This window comes from Rhinolophus hipposideros (assembly GCF_964194185.1).
Source record: "Rhinolophus hipposideros genome assembly, chromosome: 15".
Classification (NCBI taxonomy): Eukaryota; Metazoa; Chordata; class Mammalia; order Chiroptera; family Rhinolophidae; genus Rhinolophus; species Rhinolophus hipposideros.
Genome location: NC_138061.1, coordinates 19152064 through 19176062, shown reverse-complemented (window position 1 = coordinate 19176062; position 23999 = coordinate 19152064). Strand labels below are relative to the sequence as shown.

Sequence of the window (23999 nt, the reverse complement as noted above, 5' to 3'; positions counted from 1 at the left end):
GCTGATAAATATTTCGGCATCCCCTCAGAATAGCATTTCTATTGGACATAATGTTAACTGATGCTAGAATGTTTTTCCATCAGGGTGAAGTGAATGAACCTGAGAACACTGCTATAAATACAGGGTACTAAGCTGACTGTGAAAGCAACCAGAACCATTTATAAAGTGAGGCATTAAAAAAATAAATTAAAGGAAAAGGAAGGTTTACCTGCATGTTTTCAACTAAACTCTCAGAAAGGTGATGCTGGGAGATTTGCTTGTTAAGGTTTACTGACAAGGAACAATTGTTTACTAGACTGCATTTAATTCAAGTTTTGACCACATGAATACACATGTGCTCTGCTGTAAGAAGCAGGGTGAAGGACGTGAGGCGTCTGGGATGTAACATTCATGGAGGCACTCACTCTCAGGCTGACCTTGCCCTTCATCCTAGCCTGAAGCTAAAACAGTTTCTGTACTGACTGAGCAGGCAATGCCCAGGAATGGCTTAAAACTGGCATTAGAGAGACTTAGGGTACATGGTGGCTCCTTAATCCTACAGACGTCCAGTCACTGATGGCAAGGCTTGTCCTTGAGCAAACTACCACTGTGGCCCTTTTCATCCGAGTCATCTCTTGTTTCTTTTGCCTGGAATGACCTTCCTCAGCTTGTTAATTTGGGAAATCCTACGTTCCCTTCCTCTCATCTATGCCTTACAGAATCCATTGGCATTTGTATTTTAAAGGAGGATGACAGTTAATAAAATGAATCTCTAATGTGTGGGACTCCCTGGCAGTGTGCGAGCGGGAAGCTAGTGCTTTAACCCTTATGAGGGAGACATCTGCCAATGCCTGGACACACAGGTCTAGGAACCAAAGACATGCTGGGAAGAATTTGCTTTGTAAGTTAGCAGAAACACCTCCAATTGTCAAAGGAAAATAATTACTGTTCTTTGCTTTTTAATAACAATTATTATGGTATGAGAATGTTCATTGTAGCAGTGTTTATAGTGGCAGAAAATAGGAAAGGAGCAAAATGTCCATGAAAGGGGATGACTAAATAATCCCAGAAACTAAAAGTGATTCAATGAAAGGAGCCTTATATGCTCTCTGACTTGGAAAGATATTTAAGATACATTTTTAAATGAAAAAAGGAAATAGAAGCACATCCCGCTCTATCTTCTAGGAAATCATATATAAAAACAACTTCCCAAATTAATTTTATATGTTTTTTCTTGACATAATTATTCACCAGGAAATGAAAAATGGAAGCATGCATACCGATCAGACCACAGCTGGATGGAGAAAGAGGCAGGATTGGGGTGACGATCTAAATTGACTTTTTAGACATAGAAAACATATGCATATATTTATTTTGTAATTAAATATTTTAGGTGAAAAGCTAAATGTTTAATAGCAGCACTATAATGGCTACAAAACATTAAATACCAACTCTGTGCTTATGAAATGCTGCTGAATCAACACATAACCAAGTGACACCCGGGTTGAGGCACTGGAGTGACATTAAGAAAGGCGGGAAGTTCTTTTTTAAGTTCCTCTACATTTTACCTCTTGCCAGCTCTTGAATTAGCTACAACTGTACATGAGACTTCGATGACATGAGGCTTTCTATGAAGATAATTTCAAACCCTTGTCCCAGCTAAGGGTCTTCTTGTTCCCAATGCAAAATGCACAGTTTAGACAAGACACTGATCAGTGGGGTTACTATTGTCATGTCCCCTCATACACATTAGCCCACTGGGACCTATGCAGGTGGTCACGTCTCCACCTGTAAGCACCTTACTTTCGAGAGCAGGGCATTTGTCATACCTGCTGATGGCTAGTATTTGTCATATGCTCTCTTTACACAAGCTCACTCACTTATGCTAATGCTTTTCTGCAAAAGTTTGCACAGAGCACATGAAACCAGTAGATACAGTAACTTAAAAATCTGTTAGGGTCAGATGCTATCATATGCTTCCCACTGATATGAACAAAACTCTGAAAGTGGAGGGCAAGCCCTAGAAAGTAATGGTTGTGATTTTGTGACTAAGAAACAAAACTGCATTGATGAAAGTTTATATATCTGGACACTGATCACTGAATCACATTTTTTAAAGTAATTTGAATTTTATAGGGAATAGATGAAAAATCCTACTGACTAGAAACATTATACTTGAAACGTCACTGATGTTTTCTTTTCTATGAGTCAGGATTCATTTGGATTTCACACACTGTTTGTCAAAGGACTGGTGAAACCCACTTAGTGGTAGCTTAAAATGTTTGTTTGCGCGTATGTAGGTGCGTGTATATACATGTGTATACATTCATTCTGCTTGATTCCAGTGATTTCAGCATTTGGAATAATTTAGACCCCTCGGTACTTCAGCGTCTTCTCATCAATACCAAAGAGAGTGTAATATAACTTCCCGGACTGACTGAGGTAGTGGAAAAAAAAAAATAAATTCTGAAATTAGCTTTAGGGGTTTCCAATGACCTTTACAATGTCTAAACATACTGGCACATGCAAGTAATAAAAGTTTAAGTTATATAAGTTATTTCATTCTAACTTAGTTATAACATGAAGTTTAGTCATTTCATTAGCCCTTTTCAACTTTTTCCCCATGGTACTAGATGCTGAAGACCTCACTGACCCATTGCTGTAAAAATGTTATTTGGATTTTCCTCAGATTTTGTGTTATGGCTCAAATAAATCACAATTTGCTCCTTCGTTCAAAGGTTTAGGAGTATGTACAGTAGAGAGAATAATATTTTAGATATCTGTCTGTGTTTTCTCCTTCCTTTTAAAGAGTAGTATATATTATTTTGGTAATTTTATTTTTAATTAAAAAAAATCTTTAACATTTTCAAAACAGAGAAGTACATAAGTAGGACCGTGGAAGTTCACAGCTCTGCACTGGAGCTGGCATGAGAAATGAGAAGAGGAATTCTCATGTAGAGCTGGCCTGTTGGTGAGGTGCCTATCTACCCCCCTCTGTCCTTTCCCTTCCCTCTTTTTAACTTTTTTATATCAAATTTTTAAATATGCACAAATGAAAGAAAATAGTATAATAAATCCCCATGCCTCCATTAACATCTTCAAAAATTATGAATACCTCTCCCTTTTTTAACATTTTAAAGTAAATCTCATACATTATGTATCTCTACAAGATAAGTTTTCTTTTAGCCTAACTAAGATACCATGATCACATCTAAATATATAACTATAATGTATTTTATTAATATAATATCATAAATATAATATAGATATTTAGACTTGGATTTATACGCCACCTAATATCAACTGTGATGGTTAATTTTATATGTCAATGTAGATTGGCCACAGGGTGCCCAGATATTCAGTCAGACATTATTCTGGGTGTTTCTGTGAGGGTATTTCTGGGTAAGATTAACATTTAAAGCAGTACACTGAGTAAAACAGATTGCTCTCCCCAGGGTGGGCAGGCCTCTTCTAATCCATTGAGACTGAATAGAACATAAAGCCTGACCCCCCAAACCCCCAGTAAGAGAATTCTTCCTCTGTCTGCACATGGACATTGGGTTTTTTTCCTGCCTTCACACGCAGATAAAAACATCCGCTCTTTCTGGGTTTTGAGGCTGCTGCTCTTCCTATGGGAACTAAACCGTCAGCTTTCCTGGTTTTCTCATGCCTTCAGACTAGAACTAGAGAGGCACACTATCAATTCTCCTGGGTCTCTAGCTTGCCTACTCACCCTACAAATCTTGGGATATGAACTTGTCCACCTCTATAATCACGTGATCCAATTCCTTATAATATCTATCTATCTATCTACTATCTATCTATCTATCTACCCATTCATCCATCCGGTACAAAAACATATGTGTGGGAAACCCTGACTAATACATCACCTAAACAAAAGTCCATATTCAATTTGCCTAAATGGGTCAAAAATGTCTTTTTATGAATTGAATTAGAATCCAAATAAATCCTGTGCACTACTGTTAAGTCTATAAATATCAGTTTCACTTGTGGAAAAATCATGGTACGTCTTGACTTTTATGGCATTTCTTAATACTATTGGATAAGCTGCACAACACAGAACATTAGACTCGAAATTTTGGAATCTGATCCCAGATTTACAAAGATCAGAATGCACGCCTTAGATGTGTCAAGACTGAACACAGAGAGAAACTGAAACACATTCCTACTAACTCTGGTGTCCTCTTGAAAAGTCAATGAGCTTCTTTTCTGACTCTCAGTTCCACATCTATAAAACAGGAAATGCCCATGTGAAATATTTACCTGGCCTTCCTCACAAGGATGCAGTGAGGGTAGAAGGTGGCCTCACATGATGAAATAGTTCCAAAATAAAGTATCAAAAATAAAGAAATTTATATATTATCATGGTCATCTTTATCCAAGGAACCTGTTTCGTTTCTTTATTTGCAACTGGGGTTTTATTCTCAGATGAAATTTGTGTTATTAATGCAAATCTGTGCTACATTATTAAAGTGAACAAAAGCAAATAAATTGTACTGTAATGAAGTAGGCCTGGTCTTTGATCAGCCGTAATTCTGTAAGCTTAACACATGCTGAAAAGCAGCGAAAGTGACCTCTCAATGTCACTGCTTCAGACACTCACCCAGTACTATTGAGGTAACTCTGTCCCAAGCTGCAATCCTTTGACAGAGACGATGGATTGAACCAAAATGCTGGCAGGCACTGACCATTGCTGTGTCGCTCGTAACCATAGTCACTAGTGAGGAAAGAGTCAAGAAAAACCTTTCAGTAGGTGACAAAATTACTGAGAACAAGTTTGTGTCAGTCCACACACAAATTGTATTCTAGTCAATTAGTAAAATGACAAAAAACAAAACACAGGTATTCACTGAGTCAATGCCTTTCCCAAAATGGAACTTTCCCTCCAGCCCAATAGAATATCTATCAATTACCCATGAAAATATCCTCCAGAACCCATTTTCAGAAATGCTGACTTGGAGACACGGGAGATGCCTGTGCAGACATGAAGGCTCAACATCCAGTAATTCCAAGGAAACACCTTTAAGCTGAGAGAATAGATTGTGTTCTCATTCAGAGGACACACAACATTGACTGTGGTTGGGCCAGAGACAGCTGTAATTAGTGAACAGGTAGTGGCAGAAGCTCAGCCCTCACTGTAAAATTTCACTGAAGGGTTTGACACAGCCCCGTGTGGCATGGCCCTCGTTAGTGATGTCTTTGGGGTGCTCTTCCAAGGCATTTGTGTCTGCCAGGTAGAGCTGAGCCACGTCTGTCTGTGCACAAGCCATATGCTTCAAAGTCACAGCAGAAAAAGACATGTCCTTCAGGAGTGTTGCGAACATTTCCCCAAGGAAAAGTTTTGTTCCAGTCAGTTAGCACTGCCAGTTGGGACTAACTACTTTAAATCTTTTCTCTCGTTTGAAAATAGTCAAAGCCTTTTCTCCCAGCCTCCTCTCATTCTTGCCTCCAGGGGCCTCTGAACGGGCTGATATTCTTGGCTTCTGGAAGATGAACCCGGGGAACTGAGGATGACAACAAACTGCACCTCTGAATGCACAGACAAGTCGCAGGCAGCAATCAGCAAGCATGAGTGTGAACTGGCCCATCCGTGTAATAGAGGTGAGATGCTGGCGCACAAGGGCCAGGAAGGGAGAAATAGGCTCAGCTACGGGGCCTGCCACCAGGCAGCTGGCACTTAAAATTCTGCACATGCCAGCTGGATTTGGTGCTGGTTCAACACAACCTGGGAAGGATTGCCACCTGGACACCCAGTGTTCATTTCAAGGAATTACTTTACAAATGCTGGCGAATGACAGGCAAGATCATCTGGGGGACTGTCCAGAAAAGACCCAAGGCAAGAGGCAACATTCAGTGACAACCACCTTTCATTATGTTACTGTCAAGTGGAATCACTGAAGCTTTAGCTACTGGTAGAAACTCAGAACGGTCCCGTTGAACCTTCTAAAACATTTTCAGAAACCAAGCAGTTACAAAAATCCTCTTTGGACAGAAAAACCTTATAATGGCCTCATTCATGATTCATTTCCCACTTCTCAGAATACATTTGAGTTAGAAGTACGAGTGGCAGATTCCCATCACAAATAAATACAGGAATTGGGCTAAGACTGAGAGGTGTAAGAGGCGGGAAAGGGGAGAACCCTAACTGCTTTCCTTACCCCGAGTTCTGTTCACTCTAGACGAGCTTAAAATTGAAAAAGAAAAACAGCAAATGGCAGTGACAACAACAAAAGACTAGCTTATTTTGGAACCTCACAGAAAAGATTCCCAAAGGAAGAAATTTTTCCAGGAGAAATCAGGGAAGTGGACCCTTTCATCTCACTTCTTTTCTTTGATTTTCTATGAGAAAATATATTTGTTCTCTGCACAAGAATGACTGTTGGTAAGGTCAAAGTTAAACTACTAAGATAAAAACAGTAACTTCCTTTTAGAAATAAATCCTCCTTGAACAGACGGAATGAAGGAGAAGCATTACGGCTTCAGAAAGAGGGATGTGATGGATGACTGAAAAATTCCATGGATGTTTTTTTCCCTGTGAATGTATTTCAGGGTGTCAATCCTGAAAGGTAGGAAGACAGGGATAAAAGAATTCTGTCACTGTAATAATGTTGCACTGACTAACATAGAAGTCAGGGTGAGGGAGACCTCTGCAGAATCCCTGGTGCGCTCCAGTGTAGCAAGCTCTGTGGCCCTCTGGCTGAGCCCAGAGAGCGCCAGCACTGGCTCTTGCCTTGCCTTGTCTACCCACAAGAGGGGAACAGCCTTGGGTTATCAATCTGAGTAGGGCTGGAGGCCAATTTTGTCAGGCCAGCCCACTGCTATTGATTCAGACAACATCTCCAGAGAACTACCATGAGAGAACACTCACTTTTTCTAAAATACATAATGTGTGTGTACACTGTACCTCCACCCAATCACTGCTATTTTGATAATCAGATATGAGACCAGTGATTGCTACACAGTGAGAAATAAATTGGTAAAGGAATGACTTTGGTTCTCACGCAGGTCAAGTTTTAATTATTTAACACAGATATACATATTTAGCAATTGCTTCCTCTAAACGAAAAACATATGAAGAAATAAAAAAGAAAAAATAAGGGGGGAGGGAACAGAAAATGAAATGGATATGATCAAGGGAGTTACCACCTACTTATCCTCAATAATTTTTCAATCACTGGTCCCACAAGTTAGCTTTCGGTTTACCAAATGCTCCAGAAAACTCAGAATGGCACTATGAGTTTATTGAACATCTCATGTCTCAGTTACTTTTCCAGTTTAAACTAGTTTAATCCTGGTAAAAGGAGATGTCTCCTTTACCATTTGGTTCACAAAGCCATAGGTTGGCAATGGCATTGAATCCATCCTTGCATCAAATTCAGAAATATCTCCCACAGTTCACATAAGCAATAGTCTACTAACCACTGATTGAAAACTTCCAGAGATAGAAAATTTACTGCCTTATAAGGCCATTTTTCTAGTACTAGGAATCCTGCATCCTAGAAAGTTTTTATCTTGAGCACACATATATTTGTTCTCTGAAAAGTTCACTTATTGTTTTCAGTGTTGCCGTCTGAAGCAACTGGGTGGATCTGATCTCCCTTTTTGTCCTGAGATCTGTCAAATAGATGAAGATAATTACCAGCCACCTTCTGAACCCTCTTTAAGTCTAAAGAAACACCTGGTTTTTCCATCCACAGCTGTACATAGCTAGTGTGCCATGATGTCTCCAAAGGTAATTTCATAAAAATAGGAGGCTTGTCAGTTAACCCTATGGATGTTACTGTCATTTCAACTCGAAGCTTCCATGAAGGTGCCCATGGATTTGATACACTGATATAGGACTCCATGGGATACCAAAAGAAACTCACCAGTCAAAATCGGCCTCTGTGCAGACACAGGGTTCAGATTCCATAGCTCCTGCGTATTTTCCTTGCATACACTTCCGCTCTGATTTTCGCTTCTTATATATCCGTTTTGCTCCCATGATGCATGCTTCCCCCTGTAAGGACACAAGTATGTCAGGCACTTGAGCACATCCTTTGGACCTTCCCTGCTCTACATCAGGGCAGTTCAGAGAGATGTTCTCAGACCTTAGCGAAATCTAGACTTGAGTAGTCTGCTCTGTGCTGACAGCATGTTCTTTTTGATGTCTAGAGCCCTTGAATAGAATGTGACTTAAAAAGGCAATCTTAAGAAGCATCGAGGGTGTGTCAAACAATGTCCTTAACTCCTCATGTATTCAGTAAACTTTTCCTTGACGACGTGTTAGGTGCCGTGTCGTGGGGGACACACAGGTAACTAGTAAGACTCTGGCTATAACACTGGTATTGCCAACACATCTGTAATAATTAAGTTCAATACTCCTGCAAAAAATATTTGTACATGTGCTTATGTATGAGCATGTGAAAGAAGAGTACTGCTGAAAAATGCAAATCCATTTGCCCCAATTTATTATGCATCTGCCCACACAACTTCATAGCACTGATTTTATGCCCGTCTATCAGTCAAGTAAGGGAACTAAATTCAGTGTTTCTCCACAAAATAAATAAAAGCTTTGAATATCACAATGCTCATGCATCCCAAAGGGGAAGATATCAGCAATATGAATGAGCTATAATTTCATCACTGCGTCTCTGAACCGAATGGACGAGTCTAGCTGATGTAGCCCTCGCTGTCAAACATGGCTCTCTTTGTATGTCTAAAGGACATACAAAGCTACCATAACCTGTCGGTCTTGGGCAAACTCACTTTAACCACCTCCATTACCCATCTTCATGGAAATATAGTAATTAGTCTGGGTGTGGGGCATGTGATGTGTCACTGCCTAAACACGATGATGGCTTTGCAGCCAGAGCCTCTGCCATGTCCTTTGAGAGACCTACAGGATGACTTCTGGCTTGGGACACCAAAGGAGAGATGCTTTCAGCCAACTATTTTTATACGAGCGGAATAGCTGAGGGGCCAGGACAAAGGGAAAGTTCCTATTAGTAATTCTTCATTCCTGTACCACTGGTACCTTAGAAGGAGGCAAGAAGCACTACCTAATCCCAGGGAGCCACGGCAATGGGGAGGGAGGACATTACTGGCACTGCTCACAGAGCATAATTTTGTTATTTTATGTCTCTGTTTGCATTGCTAGATGAAATTGAAGATCACTCCTGCCTCCACCCTGCATCCATATGACATGCTCAGATAAATTATGTTTAGATCTCCGTGCTGAGTTGGTATTTCATTTTGAGTTGTAAGTCTAAGCCAAGCACATTTGAATTTTATCTCATTATATCCTAGTACAATAAAAACAGAAATTACTTCACAACAAGCTATAAAATGTTGAGTTTGTTCACTGCTGTGGAACACAAAGCACATAAGGAAGCACTAGATGAACATTTTAGCTTAGAGAACCCCAATTCCTACACTTGGATGACTAGCTTTGCCCCAACACATCCCATGCCTCTCCCCCAGCACTCAACCTCTGCTCTCTTCTCCTACCTGGCTGTGCAGCTGCCAGGGCCTGTAGTCCTCCTCGGCACAGCGTCTGTCGAAAATGGACTTGTAGTCCACTTTGACCAGCTGCCATTCAGAGCGGTGGCTGAAGTGGCCAAACACTCTACAGGGTTCATAATGATAAAATAATTGCAATGATAACAATGCCGACAGTTATTTACTATGCACGTAGCATAACGTTAAGTGACTTACATTGATCATAATTAAGCCTCAAAACACATTTGTAAAAGGAGTTACTATTATTGGCTCCACTTCACATATGGGTAACTTGAGGCTCAAAGAGTTTCGTTAACAAGCAAAATCCGAAATCAAATCCGTAACGAACCAGCAGAGTCAGAACCCAGAGTGTTTGACTTAAAAGCCCACTTCTATATATTGTACAACAGAATGGTTAACAAAAAGGCAATCAATCAATCACTCCATAATTGAGAAAACAATCACAAATGCTGCATTCTTCATGGTCCAAGATTACACACTTCTAGGTTCTTTTGCTAATAATGTACATGCTTCCCGTGGTTCCCATGCCATTTTATGTTCCCACCAGTCTCTAGGGAAAGTGGGCAGCATTGCCAATAACTATTTCCTAACACTGTGCATTCTATTCTCCTTACTAAGAGAGACCCAGGTATTTAATAAGGTATTTGAATCACCAATCACAGATGTGGATCAAAGCCACAAAGCAGCCTTTACAGTCAGCTTTCTAAAATCTATGTTTTGCAAATATAACAACTGAATAATATAACAACTGAATAAAGACAAATTATGGAATAAATTGGCATTCTAACTATGTTTACCATGGCCTAAATGTAGCTTTTTGGCATATTACATTTTGGTTGATCTTTTCTACTATTAAGAAAAGGAGGTCGGAAGAAAAAAATTAGGAAATGTATCAATGATTCACTTTGATTTTTCAATTTTCATTGATGACAGGATCAAGTACTTTAAAACCGTCTCTCTGTTTTCCATGTCCAATTTTCTAGGGAAAGGGAAAAGCTCAGTTTCATATTTCAAATTCAAAGTTCATGTTTTGAACCCCATGGGCAGGCAAGTCATTAATCAAGTCTTTCACAAATTAATGATCATCTCTTTCCAGACAAGAAGGAGTGCAAATGCAATTTCACAAGAACAGATTGTTCTCAGGGTTTTCCTAATATGCCTCACAATTGGGTTAGGTAAAGAGCCAGGAAAAAATAAAAGCCTGCGTGGGGTTTTGCTCAGGCTCTGTGTTCTGCCTTAAAGTGAAATCTTTCTTATATGCCTGTGAGTCTTCTGTATGTCAAGTTTGTTTATTATTAAAGTTTTAACTGTATAGCTTTATTTTCTATTGAAATTATATCATCTATTCAGTAGGTGGAGAAATAAGCTGTGCCCTTTTGCCACCGGCCCTCAGTGTGAGTCTCCTAGTAACTAATAAAAAGCCAAGAAAATAGTCACCTGTAGTTTTCTTTCCTCTTTGATGGGGAATCATGATATACTGACTTTGCTAGCAATTTTAAACCTAACAGTAGCAAAATGTACAGGCTTAGCTAAAAGCCAGGTTTCTAGATTAACATTAAGACTAGAAGACATCATAGTTTTCCACTTACGTCATGATGAGAGTTTCTTCCCCAGGCTCACCCAGAACCCCATCCACAAAAAGTGGAATAGATGTGAAACTATATTTGCTCCAAGATCTCCCTTCATCAAAACTCAACCTAATAAGAGAAAGGAAAAAAAAAAAAAAGTCATCAAATCCCAAAAGAAAAAAAAAATCCTTTCAAAGGAAAGATTCTATCAACCAGAAGAGAATACATGTTAAAAGCACCTAAGGCATTGTCAAAGTAAGCCTTTTATATGAATAAGTGTTCCTAATTACATCAGAAAGTACAAATACAGTTAGCCAAGCGATTTGGGACCCAGATGTGTTAGAACATCAATAAGGGGAGAGCTGCATGAAACTGGAATAATAATAAGTCTTTGATAGAATTTGTTTTAAATTTGGATATTTTATTCATTCTTAGATCTCAGTGTGACTCTCTCCCAAACCTCACTGCATTCTAACAGCAAGCCTTACAGGTGATTCTGAAGAAAAATGGCCTTACGAGACCTACTTAGATGACCTTGAACCAGCCACCCTTAAGTGATCAAACTGTGAGCGGCATCCCTCTTACAATCCTGGTTGACTCCCTAAGTGAATGGGTACAGAATGACAGGCACTGAGAGTAAGAGGCGAGAAGTCGTCAACTCTGATGATCACAGAGGATGTTTTCTTTGCTCTGCCTTTCTCTGTGGATGCCTTCCCCCAGGCTAAGCCTCTGTTTCTCTGATTTCTGCAGCTTTCCCTTTGGTTGCCAAAGAAACTAAAAGTGGGGAGAAATCAGTCGCTTGACTTTGAACTAGCTTGCGAGTGGAGAGAATCACTTTCAAAAACACACATGAAGGAGTCTATTGGAATCCCCTCTGGAAGTAGAGCCCTGCATGTCCATCTGTGGAAACCTAGAAATAGAGTTGCAGAATGTCACCCCCAACTAGGAAACTAAGGAAGTATGATCAGGAGAAACGAGATAGGAGAAGAAGGGCCATGATCTCTGTGCAGAAGACATAATGAATGCAAATATTATACTCCAGGAGATGTTATTTGGGAAAAGTGACTGTAAGAAATTAAGTCACTCAGAGATTATACCTGACACACCATTCTACCCTAGAGTGTGCTGAAAAAAATGTAGTACTGGGAACGGTACTGTCACATTTAAAAGTCATAATACAATTCTTTCAGGGGCAGAATTCTCTCTCACTGTCTCTCTCCTTTCTTCTTCTCCTCTCCCCCTCTCTTTCCTCCTTCCTTTTCTCCTACCTCATCCTTTTGTGAAACTGCAGGCAGCAATCTTATTTTAATAGAGCAAAAGTATAAATGGTGTTCTAGTAAACCTTGACGTTTTACTACAAACATGGTCACAATTTGGCAGTCCAACTCCATTGTTAGCAGTGGGGAACTATCAGGTTCATGTCTCCTGGGCAACAGGTGCCTTTACCAGAGATGTCGAATTGGGAGAGACGTGTGCTTCATAGCAACCAGGACTCCACCTTGATCCAGATACAGAACGCTGTGCTCTTCTTCAAAGATCTGGAAGAGGAAAACACACTCCCATGGACACACATCCACGTCTACACACACCCACAGTTCAGAGAAGTAGTCTTCATGTGAGAAGAAAAATCCCTTCCATGATAGAACTAGGCTTCCCAAGACACAGTTATAGGCAGCGCTTCCCAAGGTGGGCTACATGTACCACTGGAGTTACACAAAATGATTTTAGGTGCACCACAAAAGAAATGTAAAGAATTAATAGTCATGCATTTGTGTTTATATTCCCAACTTTTTGTGGTAAGTTCTCTTGATTCTCGTTTATGATGATGTCAGAATATTGGGTAACTGTCCTATTGATACCATTTTTAGAAGGAAGAAACCTTAGAGGTATTACGTTCTAACATTCTCATTTTTATAGGTGAGACAACTAAGGTTTAGAAAGATGCGGTGACTTGCCTACGACCAAGTATATAGTGATTGATGGAGCTGGGACTTGCAGTATTACGGTGCCCTTCCAGATATAATTACTTCAAAGTTTCTCAGTATTATAGAGCAAAGGTGTTCTTGTTCAATGAATAGATTCTCTCCCAAATCATAAGGTTGTTCTGATCAAAATGGAATCATCATCTTTTCTTCCGTGTGTCATAGGATCTTTCTCCAAATGTAGAAAAGCAAATTTGAAGTCAAATGGAGATAGGCTGAAAATAATTCTAAGTCCTCTCTGTATGGGATTCATACTGTTTTCTCACAGTCACACTGTTAGTATAGCCTTGTCTGTGGTTACAGTATACAAATGATTTTCTTTCCCTTTTATTTACCTCTTATACCTAAGATATACTCTAAGACTATGGAAGTAGAGACTTCTTTGCTTTCTTTGGAAAGGTGAAGGAGGGGAAAAAAAAAAAAAAAAAGGATCCTGGCTCTACTTTCCAGAGAAAGCTTAATGGTCCACATTCCTACCTCCAAGATCAATAGCTCTGGGTTTTTAAGGTAAATTTCTTCCTTGCCCTGCTCTTCTCAAAACATGTGAATCCCACTGAGGATCTCTGAAAGGTCTGGAGCTAGGAAATAGCAAATTGGACAGTAACATGGAAAACTCTCCCTAAACTTTAAAGCAGAATGTTCTTGTTGCTGTGTGATTACCTGTGCATTAGATTTCAATTTAGGGTGCTAGTTATTGTATGATAATTAAATGTCAGTGGGTTATTAAAACATATTTATTGAAGCGTAACAACCATGCATTAGGTACATATCTTGCTATGATTGGTAAACCTCATTAAATGCCTGTTTCATAAGCTATGGGTATATAATTTTCGGGAAGCATTTAAGCTCAACACATTGGTTTAAAGTGATTCCATTTCTATTTTCCCTAACATATGCACCCTGATGGTTATTACTCTGTCTTCTGCACATGAGATTTAAACATCTCAGAACACCACCTGGGTAACGACTATTTCTGTGTCACTTCATTGCTCTCTATTCTGACTTCAAGGCAAGGGGGATTTGTGGAGGTCACTTACTATTACTTATAATCTATCCTCCAGGAGCCGTGCTCTCTATGTGATAAACTCTTTGGGATTCTGGTTTTCCTTTATGGGAAAAATTCAGTCAGATCTGATTTGGTTTCATTGTCACATATAAAGTTTCTTCCATATAGGCTCTGAATATGGGTCATTTTTATTGAATGGCAAAAAAAGAAAATAAATTTGCAAATGTATCTGCTAACCTCAAGGACTTGTTTTAAGACTTTCATAAAACAAAAAAGAAAAAACATGTTGGCAAGTTTTAGGATTCATATGTAGTTGAGTAAGTTATTATGTAGAGTAGAATAAGTTCCCAGAATTGAATCAAGCTGGGTAATTTTTACATCATTTACACTTCAACAACATGACCCAGGATATTTTCTTACCTGTCTCCAAGTGTTCCCTGCATCTGAGGAGACAAACATGCTGATGTCGCTGTCTGACAATTCAGAACCTATGTTACCTAGAAAGAGCACATCACCATTACTGAAGGGTACTTTCTGTACAAGCTGACAACGAGTTATGTGGGCAGCCTGCATTGCCTGAGATGGATTCAGATTGCAAACATATCTGAGCAAGGATTTTTGGCATACTTGCTTCAGGGTCAGTGGCTTAGGGGCCATTCAAAAATATCTTTAGCTTGCTCATTAAGTTCCAAGCACAAATATCTAGATTCTTAAACACAATTTACAACAACAATCAAACAAGGAAAGCTCCGTACCTGAAGCCACTATAATGCTGGGAGCTGTGTCTCGGCTGGCAATGATCCCTGATGTGTAGGGATTCTCAGAGACCTTAAGGTGAAGGTGTAGTGAGCAATAAGGCTGAGAAGAGGAAAAATGAATGTCATGAAAGCACATGATCTAAATGGTCATTTAAGCATTTAAGCATGTTCAGAGCATCCATCCAATCATCCAACCATCCCATCTATCCATCTATCCATGTACCCATATACATTCATCCATCTTTCATTCCACAAATATCTGGTATCCATTAAGTATAACACAGCTGCCAAGTTAGTGAAGGACAGAGCACCTTCGTTTTGAGTCTCATCAACCGCCTTAACTGCCATTTGGGCAGTGGACAAACATTTTAGCATCTTATCTGTAAAAGACTAGGTATAGCTTATGAAAGAGTCACACTGACTGAAATGTCATCCTGACTATTATAGAGTGCATAATTTAAGATCTTTCTATTGATTAACATAAAGAAAATATATTTTAAGAGCCATCAGATTAGTATAGACAACATATCAGATTCTAGAGGGTGAAGAGATGACATCCAACTTTGAATCAGGGTAGGCTTCAAGGAGAAAATGGTGCCTGAGTCAAAGAAGGGATGGATATGAACTGTAGATGAGACATTTCAGGCCTGAGTAATAACAATAACAAAGAAAACAAGCAGAAGAGGTGAGCTATAATGCGGTATGTAGTCAGCATGACTGAAGAGAAATGGGATATGAAGTCAAAAGAGAAGGTCTGGTGAGACCTGGGAGGGCTCTGAAGAAGTCAGCTGGAACCTCTTAGCCCCTCTCCATCCTAAAGGACAGAAGAAGCTGTATGACATATGAAACTGTCCGAACATCCAACAGACAATCAACATAGTGTCTGGATCAGGTTATTATCAGGATCAGTATTATTCAATATAAAAGTCATACATGTAGGCAAAATGTGCTAGTGATTGCCATTAAATTGAAAATTTAAGGGACTTGTATGTTTTTATTTGTATGTGAAAATCTCGATCAAATTTTCTGATTAATATAACAACAGTTCTCAAAAACAGGATAATCAATCTTATAGAAATTGCATTTAAAATAGTTCTTGTACTGAGTTGTCAAAAACTACAAATTTGTGTCTAAACCCACATTTCTTTTCATCGCTCAGGAAGATTATTTTCTAATCTTATCAACTTGAGTTTTTGGAATCACCAGTGTATCTCTGTTATTACTTTTATTCTGCTCTGTAAGTCTCAGCTAGCAGATATTCAGAGAGCTAGCGAGAGATACAATGATTAAATTTATGTAGGTAAGAGCAAATGACAAACTAAAATTGAAAATCAGGAATAAAACGGCAGCCAAAAAACAGTGAGCGAAATAAAACAGTGGGTCACAACAGGGCCTTTTCCTCACTGGCAACACAGAGAGTGAACTCTCGAGGAATAATGAGTAATACATTATTGGTTTTACATGAAAATCTCATGTGAAGCTTTCAAAAAAGGGAACTGTAGTTTGTAATGTTCATAAGGTGCAAGGAAGACCACCCAATGGGAAGAAGCTATGTGACCCAAACACTTGGCTTCCTTGTGCCCAAGAAGATTAAAATGGGTATTGTTCTATGTCTCAGAGGCCCCAGGACTACATCACATAACACTCAGATGCTAAGACAGGATAAAGCAGAGGTGTGAAACCATTTTTCCATAAAAGTTTTCCTGACAACCACAGCCTATCAGGATCTCCCCTTCTCCGATGTACACCTGTTTCTTTTACCACACACAATCCTCTGTTATCTATCCGAGGTATGTACAGTTTTATCCCCCTAAGAGATACACTCTAGAAATAAAGAGAAAACATCAAGTACTACTTTGCATCTTCTGTAGAACCTAGCATCGAATCAAAAAAGACAGTCAATGAAAGCTTGGAACATTAAACAATGATTTTTTTTAGGACATGGGAGACATCGCTATTTTACTCAGAACAATGACAGAGGTACGTGGGCTTATTTGTAAACCACACAAGCAGAATAATATGAGTATCTCTATGGCATGCCAAGAACTGCATCACTCCTTGGGAATTATGGGTGGACAACTGGGTTGAATGGAAGGTCTTTGTGCCACCCAGCAGGGCAGGACATCCCTGGACAAGGGAGAACCCAGTTTGCAATTTGCAGTTGCCACTTGCCACAAACTTCATCACTCAACAGTCTGGGAGACGGTGAAGCTCAGTTGCCACCTGACCCAAGTGTTATTGGATATGGGGCACTTGTCATTACAAACCAAAGAGGGCATTTTCAATTGACCATTTCGGCACTGCTCGGTTGCAATGGCTTTTGCAGGCCTAAGATAAATTAATGGGAGAAGAAAAGACACCAGCTCATGCAGCAGCAGCAGCAGCAGCAGCCACATTAGAAATGATCTTTCCTGTGCACTTTTTTCTCCACGCTCACATTTGTAGAACTGGATTGCCCCCAGCTGGTACAAGGAGACTATTCTGTGGCTTTATTTTTACTTCCTTTCATTTTCTTCAAGGAAGTTACATAGTCTACCACAGTGTTTGAAGGAAAACAATTGTTAAGTGATCATCTTTACTATTTTAACTTATACTTTTGTACCTGACCAATTTTTCAAAGTTAAGTCACCAACCTTTATTTTAATAGACAGGTTTATTATAATGGCTATCGAGCCACAGCAAACTCCTAAAGGACAGAACACAAGGCTCTCTGATTCTTACGCACTTTTTGCCCAGGCAGGGGGAGCTTTGTCCACCTCTCGCTTCCTTCCTTCCTGCCTCCGTTTCTCCCCTTAGCAAACATGTACTGAATACCTGAGCATCTTTCCAGAGTTATCTCCAGTGCAGCAGAGTCAAAACAAGGCTTGTCTCAAAGGCACTTCGCTAGTTTCCTTATCTTTACACATGAAAACAATGTAGAACTATACACTGAAACCAGCAAGGCCTAGCAGCTAACGTACAGGGAATGGAGGGACCAGACTACACGTTTGGAAGCTGCCCTTTGTGTCCTTCGCTATGTCCTCACCTAGTGACAGGACATGGAAGACCATCAATCAGTCAATTCTAGCAGCTTACTCTTACAATTCTAGATCCTTACTCTTTCATCTTCAGGGTCAGGTACAGAGCTTGAGAATCTGATGCAAATTAAGGATTCTTTTCCAAGAAAAAGTGCACAAAGGCCAAGTGCACACAGGGTTTTGTATTCAATTTCAGGAAGTTGACAAACTTCTGAAGTTCATGGTGGACCTATAGGTCCCAATTACTTTTTCTTTTTGCCTTATTCTTGTATTTTTTATTTTAATCAACAAAATGCTTTGGCCACTGCAAACATTCAATACATGTCTGTTGGACTTAATGGATCCATTAACAAGCCACTGTCTTCCTAGCACCATCCACGACCAATGGAGAATTACTAACTCATAGAAGGCATTTCCCCACCACAAAATAAATCAACTCAAAACACTGTTAATTATTTAAGTGTCAATCAGGTTCTCATTTCACTTCCTCTTTCCCCACAACCTCCGTATTAACAGCATTTAGATCTCATTTTCATGGTGCCATTATCTTTAGGGCTTCTAATCTGACTGTTGTCCTGAAAAGCCAGATCAGAGCTTTCATAAATAATAGGGCAGTGGGTAAATACCCAAATAACAGTCCCCAAATCCACCTCCATACACACATTGTTTCTGACCCTGAACTAGAGCTAGGAATCCGTTAGATCTTCAGTAAAGAGTAGATGGCACAGAAAAGGAAGCCTCCGGAACAACTGGCTGGGTATGAGGCATTCAGCCCCACTCTAATTCAGCACAACATGCAGAGTCAAGTGTGCAAAGGAGTGGAAAGCAGAGTCAAGAATCTCCGGGTGTAGCTGGCTGCCTAGCTCCACTAGAAACCTACCAACTGAATCCATAAAAAAGTCACAACCTCTCTCCATGAAACGCCGTACTTTCCCTAGGGGCCCGAGGACTTGTCACAGGCTCAGCTCACATCCTGCCTCTCGGTAGCGCAATCCTGAGGCTTTGAAGGCAGGTGGACCGTGACCTGTAACACCCCATCTAATTGTACAACGCTGTCTTCAGAGGAAAGAAATCCCAGCTGAGCCCTCCAGGCAATCAGTCTAAAAGTCCTAAAAATATAGCCCCAAATTACCCTGGATGTCTTATTTCTATAGAATACATTTTACCAGGAACATTCCTTTCGGGGCTGTAATTCTGAACTTGTTCCACATTTGTAACAGCCCTGCTGGAAAATCTCTTTTCTAATCACTAGGCTGTGCTTTCGGTGACACTGTCACTTTCCAAGTACTCACAATCTAAAATCACTTTTTATCTCCTCTCTGCCACCAGCTCTCAAGCTGAATGAAGCTTTTTAACAGTCAGAATCTCCTGGAGCTCAAGGAATTTCTTTCCTATTTTGTGCCTTTGGCAGATTTTTATAAAGTGATTTTGGTCTCTTCTCCCTACTCCCTTTGTTATTTTCCCCTCCCCGCCCTGCTGCCTATTTTCTAAAACTCTGATTGAAACTACATTAAACAACAGGGTTAATGAGGGAGATAGGCCAAAAGACTCCTGGGTACTGTACTTCCATATCCCATTAATTCATCTTTCCTCAATCTTAATGAGCCTATGGATTTTGTCAACTTTGGGGTCAACTGGAGCCCATGAGCTTCAGAAGGTATATATTATGACAAATCCTTCAGTGGGATTGTCAGTGGCAAGGAAAGGCTTCCACTAAAGTCTAAATACAAAACTCAAACAATCCTTGTCAATGGAGTATCTGCTTCAAACAAACAACACTCATGACGACACGTGTGTTGAGCACCTACATTGAGACAGGTAGGGCTCTTGAGAGGATTCTTTGCTGTGGCCAAAAATACAGACATGGCTCCCCTGCTCATGAAGCTCACATTTTAGCAGGGGAAGATGGCCAAATACATGTGCTGATTTCAGACAGTGAGACGGGTCATGAATAAAAAGGATTTGGGACAAGTTCAACTTTAGAGAAAAGTTCAAGAAAGCTCTCTGAGATTAAGGCAATCAACCAAGGATGTATTTCAAGAACAAGCCAGACTAGGAGAAGGGCATTTTAAGAAAAATGACAAATGCAAAGAAGTTAAGGCATATATGAGCATGGTAAGTTAATGGTATGAAAAGAGGCACCATCGTCCCCAAGCATGGTTTATGTATAAGGAAGGAAGGGGACAGAGAATGAAGACCAGGCAGGAGAAGTAGGCAGGATCCAGTCCACATGGGACCCTGAAGGCTATGCTACAGTATGTGGATTTTATTCTACCTGAATGAGAAAGTCATTAGCAGGTTTAAGTAAAGAAGAGTCATGACCTGATTTTTTTAAAGCTTAAGTTTATCTCATTTACATAACCTATACTAAAGGAAAGCTGAGGAAGGGTTGTCTAGGGCTAGAGGTGTGGAGACTGATTGCAAAGGGGCACAAAGGAATTTTGGGGGGTGATGAAAACGTTCTATCTTGAGTGTGGTAGTGTTTCCATGGGTATACACATTGGTCAAGATTTGCCAAATTATACTCTTAAAATGGGTCCATGTATGTATATTTACTCTCAGTGCATTTGGATTAAAAACAAATGAAGGTCCCATTAGCTGCTGTGTGGAGAAGAGCTTGCCAGGTAGTGACAAGAGCAGCAGTCAGGAGCCTGTCACCGTAGGGAAAGGGAAAAATGATGGTGGCTTGTATTAGCATGGCCCTAAAATTTATTTGGAGGCAAGGCAATAAGACTTCCTAGCACTGAGCTGGCGGTGGAGCAGGGGACACATCACTAAGTGCTTTGTGTCAGAGGCATCTCTAATGGTCCCTTTATGATGCCAGAGTGCCCAGGAAAGCCTCTTTCAGTGATAGGGTTAATTCACTCTCATGGACATTTAATCTCCAAAGAGTACCACGCAAGGAAGGACCACATTAAGGACTGGGGCATGCCATGCATCTTAGACAAAACATCAGGACGCTCCAACTTGAAATAGCTAAACGAAGCAGGTGGCCCTATTTCTTTTTCAATGCTACTGAACTATGCCTTGCATAGAATCGGTATCCAATCATAACGTACACTTATACTCTGTCCCTGTCTTTGTGCGCCCACTGACTTTTCCCCCCCTAAGTTGCCAGTAATCAGGATAGAAGCTGAGTGGGAGGCTGGATTTCAGAGTGCTTCTCTGATGCACAGTGACAACTGTGATGTCCTCTGCAACTAATAAGGTCAAGCTATGGCTGCTGGCATCTTCTCGCGTAGGAGGCTGCTCCGCCTAGAGCTGCATGAAATGAGCCTGCAAAGTGACTGTTCAGACTTCATGGGACACAAGGAAGCAAGCTGAGTGTGATACCATTAAAGGCAGAATTATATGGTGAATGTGCACACTGATGTGGACACACACACACACACACACACACACACAGACACATACAGTCCTTATTCAAATGAAGAGTTCTTTTCCTCTAGCCTGGTCTTTTCTTTCTATGACTGTAAATATAACTTCTGGATTGTTTAACAGAAATTAGTGTTCAATTATACTTTGTTGTGCAATTAATCTTTTCCTCCCCTCCTTCTTCACTCACCCAGTATCTATTCATGTGTTAAGTACCGGGCAGGCAGGCACCAGAACTACTAAGAGAAGTGAGATGTGGGATCCTATAATCATTAGTTTATTATTCTAGACCCTTGAAACAGACTGCAAACTCCTTGAAGGCAAGACTCGTTTTAGGTCCCTCTCTCAGACACCAACATATAATCAAATATATAAAGAAATTCATGCCAATCTTATTGCCCAAATGTTAGATGATTGAGAGAAAGCCATACTTGAAAACAGAGGTCAGCAAACATTTTAAGGACCCGCTAACTAAGCTCTTAGGCTGCGTGGATCATACAGTCCCTTTCACCAGAACTCAATTCTGTCATTGTAGACCAAAAGTGACCACAGACAATATAGAAATGAATAAGCATAACTGGGTCCCAGCAACACTTAATTTAGAAAAACAAGTGGTGGGCCATATTTTCCCCATGGGCCATCGTTTGCCCACACCAGCTTTATACATTGTCACATGAATGAAACATATTATAGAAAGTACCAATAAAAGTTTAAATCAGTAGTTCTTACCCTTGTTTGAATGCCTCTGAGATTATAAATAAACATCTCTAGAAAATGCAACTACAGAATTCTGCATTCAGTTCATCAATTCTGCAGCTGAATTTATGTATCAAAAGATCTGTAACAGGTGACTCATGGGAAAGAAAGATATATATCCTCACCATAGATGGAAACTATTACATTCTTTAAATTACAATATGAGGTTCTCATCAGAAATTGGGCCACAAGGAACATTCTTGGAAGTGAGCCAGAAACGTCTTCATTTTCTCTTCTCTCTCTGGCCCATCACAAAGGCAGCACTATGACTCTCGTACACTCCTTTCATGCACTTCCCTGTCCCCTTTTGTTCATCAACTGAGCAAGAAGCCCTGGAACCATCTTCATCTGCTTGTTTACCATCCATTTCCAGCCCTCACTGTTGGAGGCATTCTGCCCCAATCGGAAGACTCACCAGTAAGCAGTGCACGGGGTCCCCCCTTAAATCTGTGTCGGGAGCCTGAAGCAAACGCCAGTCTCTGCCTTTGTTATATGTGATGAAAGTCTTCACTTGGTTGTCAATCTTCTTATTAGCCAAGAACATTCCCTTTATCCCTGCTACCTGGGAAAAATTGACATGGCTGAAAAATACATCAATTTTAGAAGAGCTACATTTGTTTACTTTACAAAAAAAAAAAAAGCAGACTGTCAAATTCAGCGGCAAAACTGGTCTTGGAGGAAACAGAGGGTGAGGATGGGAGAAGGGAGTGATGATTAAATACAAACCTCTGGACAATGGTGCTGAAAGCAATAGATCCGTGCCCCTTATGGTATGGGCTGTTCATAACGCAAGTTTGATTGAAGCTTCTTATTTCCCCTACAGTAGGTCAGTAGTATTAGGTTGGTGCACAGGTAATTGCGGTTTGGGCAATTATTTTAACTTTGTAAACCTCAATTACTTTTGCACCAACCTAATAGCTTGCAATCGCCTAGAGATCAACTCTGGTGCTTTCAGTCTCGTTGCTTGATAAATGATGAATACATAGAGGCTACTTTTATTTTAAGGTTAGGCCTAGCAACCACAGTCTTAAATAATTTATTTCATTTAATCCTTGTAACAGTTCTCCTGAGGATCACTCATTCTATTTCATAAATGAGGAAACTGAGGCTCTGCCAGGTAAAGTACCTTGCCCAAGGTCACGCAGCTCAAAGACACATTGGATACACAGGATAGTAAGTGACTGACCTGGGATTTCAAGGCAGAACTCTGTGTCTTCATGCCCATGCTCTTAAGGACTACCTGAGCTATCTAAAGCTTTGGGCAATTTAAAGAGGTCAGTTAAAACTCGTGATCCAATTACTTTTTTTTTTTTCTGCAAAAGATTGCTCTATTAATCCATCAAAATACATCGAATAAAAGGGAACGGCTACAAACTTTAAAGAACCAGTGGTTTCCCTAAATTTTTCTACAATCTCTCCTCCATTCCTTTAATACTGTTATTCCATTGTAACCAGTCCTTACTAATTATTTGACTCTGAAAATATGATTGCCTTCTCTCTTCTATACATTCCAAATAGTAAAAATTGGTAAGTTGCCAAAACCGTGCTACAGCAAATCAGTAACTGTGTATTATATTTTCATGTGTTTTCAAGTTCATTAAACACATTCGTACATATTTTACACTGCTTGAAATGATGACAACCCATCAAAGCTGGAGGGCAGTGAGAAAAGGGTCTGAAATGTGTTGAATAGTGCATTTCAACACTCTGCATAAATTATCTCATTTAATGATCACTGATCACAGTAAGCATGAGGTATAGTTATCATGAGACACATTTCTAAACAGAAATTTAGATTTAGTGGCTTTCTGGAGCACAGACGGGGATGATGTAAATAAGCTAGCCAGCACATTTGAGCCATTTAATTTAACTCAGACCCTGTATGTTAACATATGAACAATTTTAGGCTGAAGAGTGAAATAATAGCATTAATCCTTGCCTTGTACCAAGCACTATACCCAGTATTTTAAATATAAAATCCCCAATATTCACTACATACCTGCATAACAGCTATTATACCAATTCCATGGATGAGG

The 23999-nt window shown here is 39.9% G+C and overlaps 1 protein-coding gene across 6 annotated transcripts in view; it reads right to left on the bottom strand.

Annotated features, from left to right (window-relative positions):
• The window catches only part of SORCS1 (sortilin related VPS10 domain containing receptor 1), a 471564-nt gene that overhangs the window by 76780 nt on the left and 370785 nt on the right, over positions 1-23999 (bottom strand). For 5 of the 6 annotated variants that reach the window (XM_081074044.1, XM_081074043.1, XM_081074040.1 and 2 more), the window contains exons 10-17: positions 22379-22525; positions 14813-14915; positions 14478-14554; positions 12516-12607; positions 11091-11198; positions 9490-9607; positions 7869-7999; positions 4604-4717 (exon numbers count right to left, since the gene is read on the bottom strand). In XM_081074044.1, coding sequence (XP_080930170.1) covers positions 4604-4717; positions 7869-7999; positions 9490-9607; positions 11091-11198; positions 12516-12607; positions 14478-14554; positions 14813-14915; positions 22379-22525 — 890 coding nt within the window. The remainder of the gene's footprint in view (positions 1-4603; positions 4718-7868; positions 8000-9489; positions 9608-11090; positions 11199-12515; positions 12608-14477; positions 14555-14812; positions 14916-22378; positions 22526-23999) is intronic. The other variant, XM_081074042.1, reaches the window with a different exon arrangement.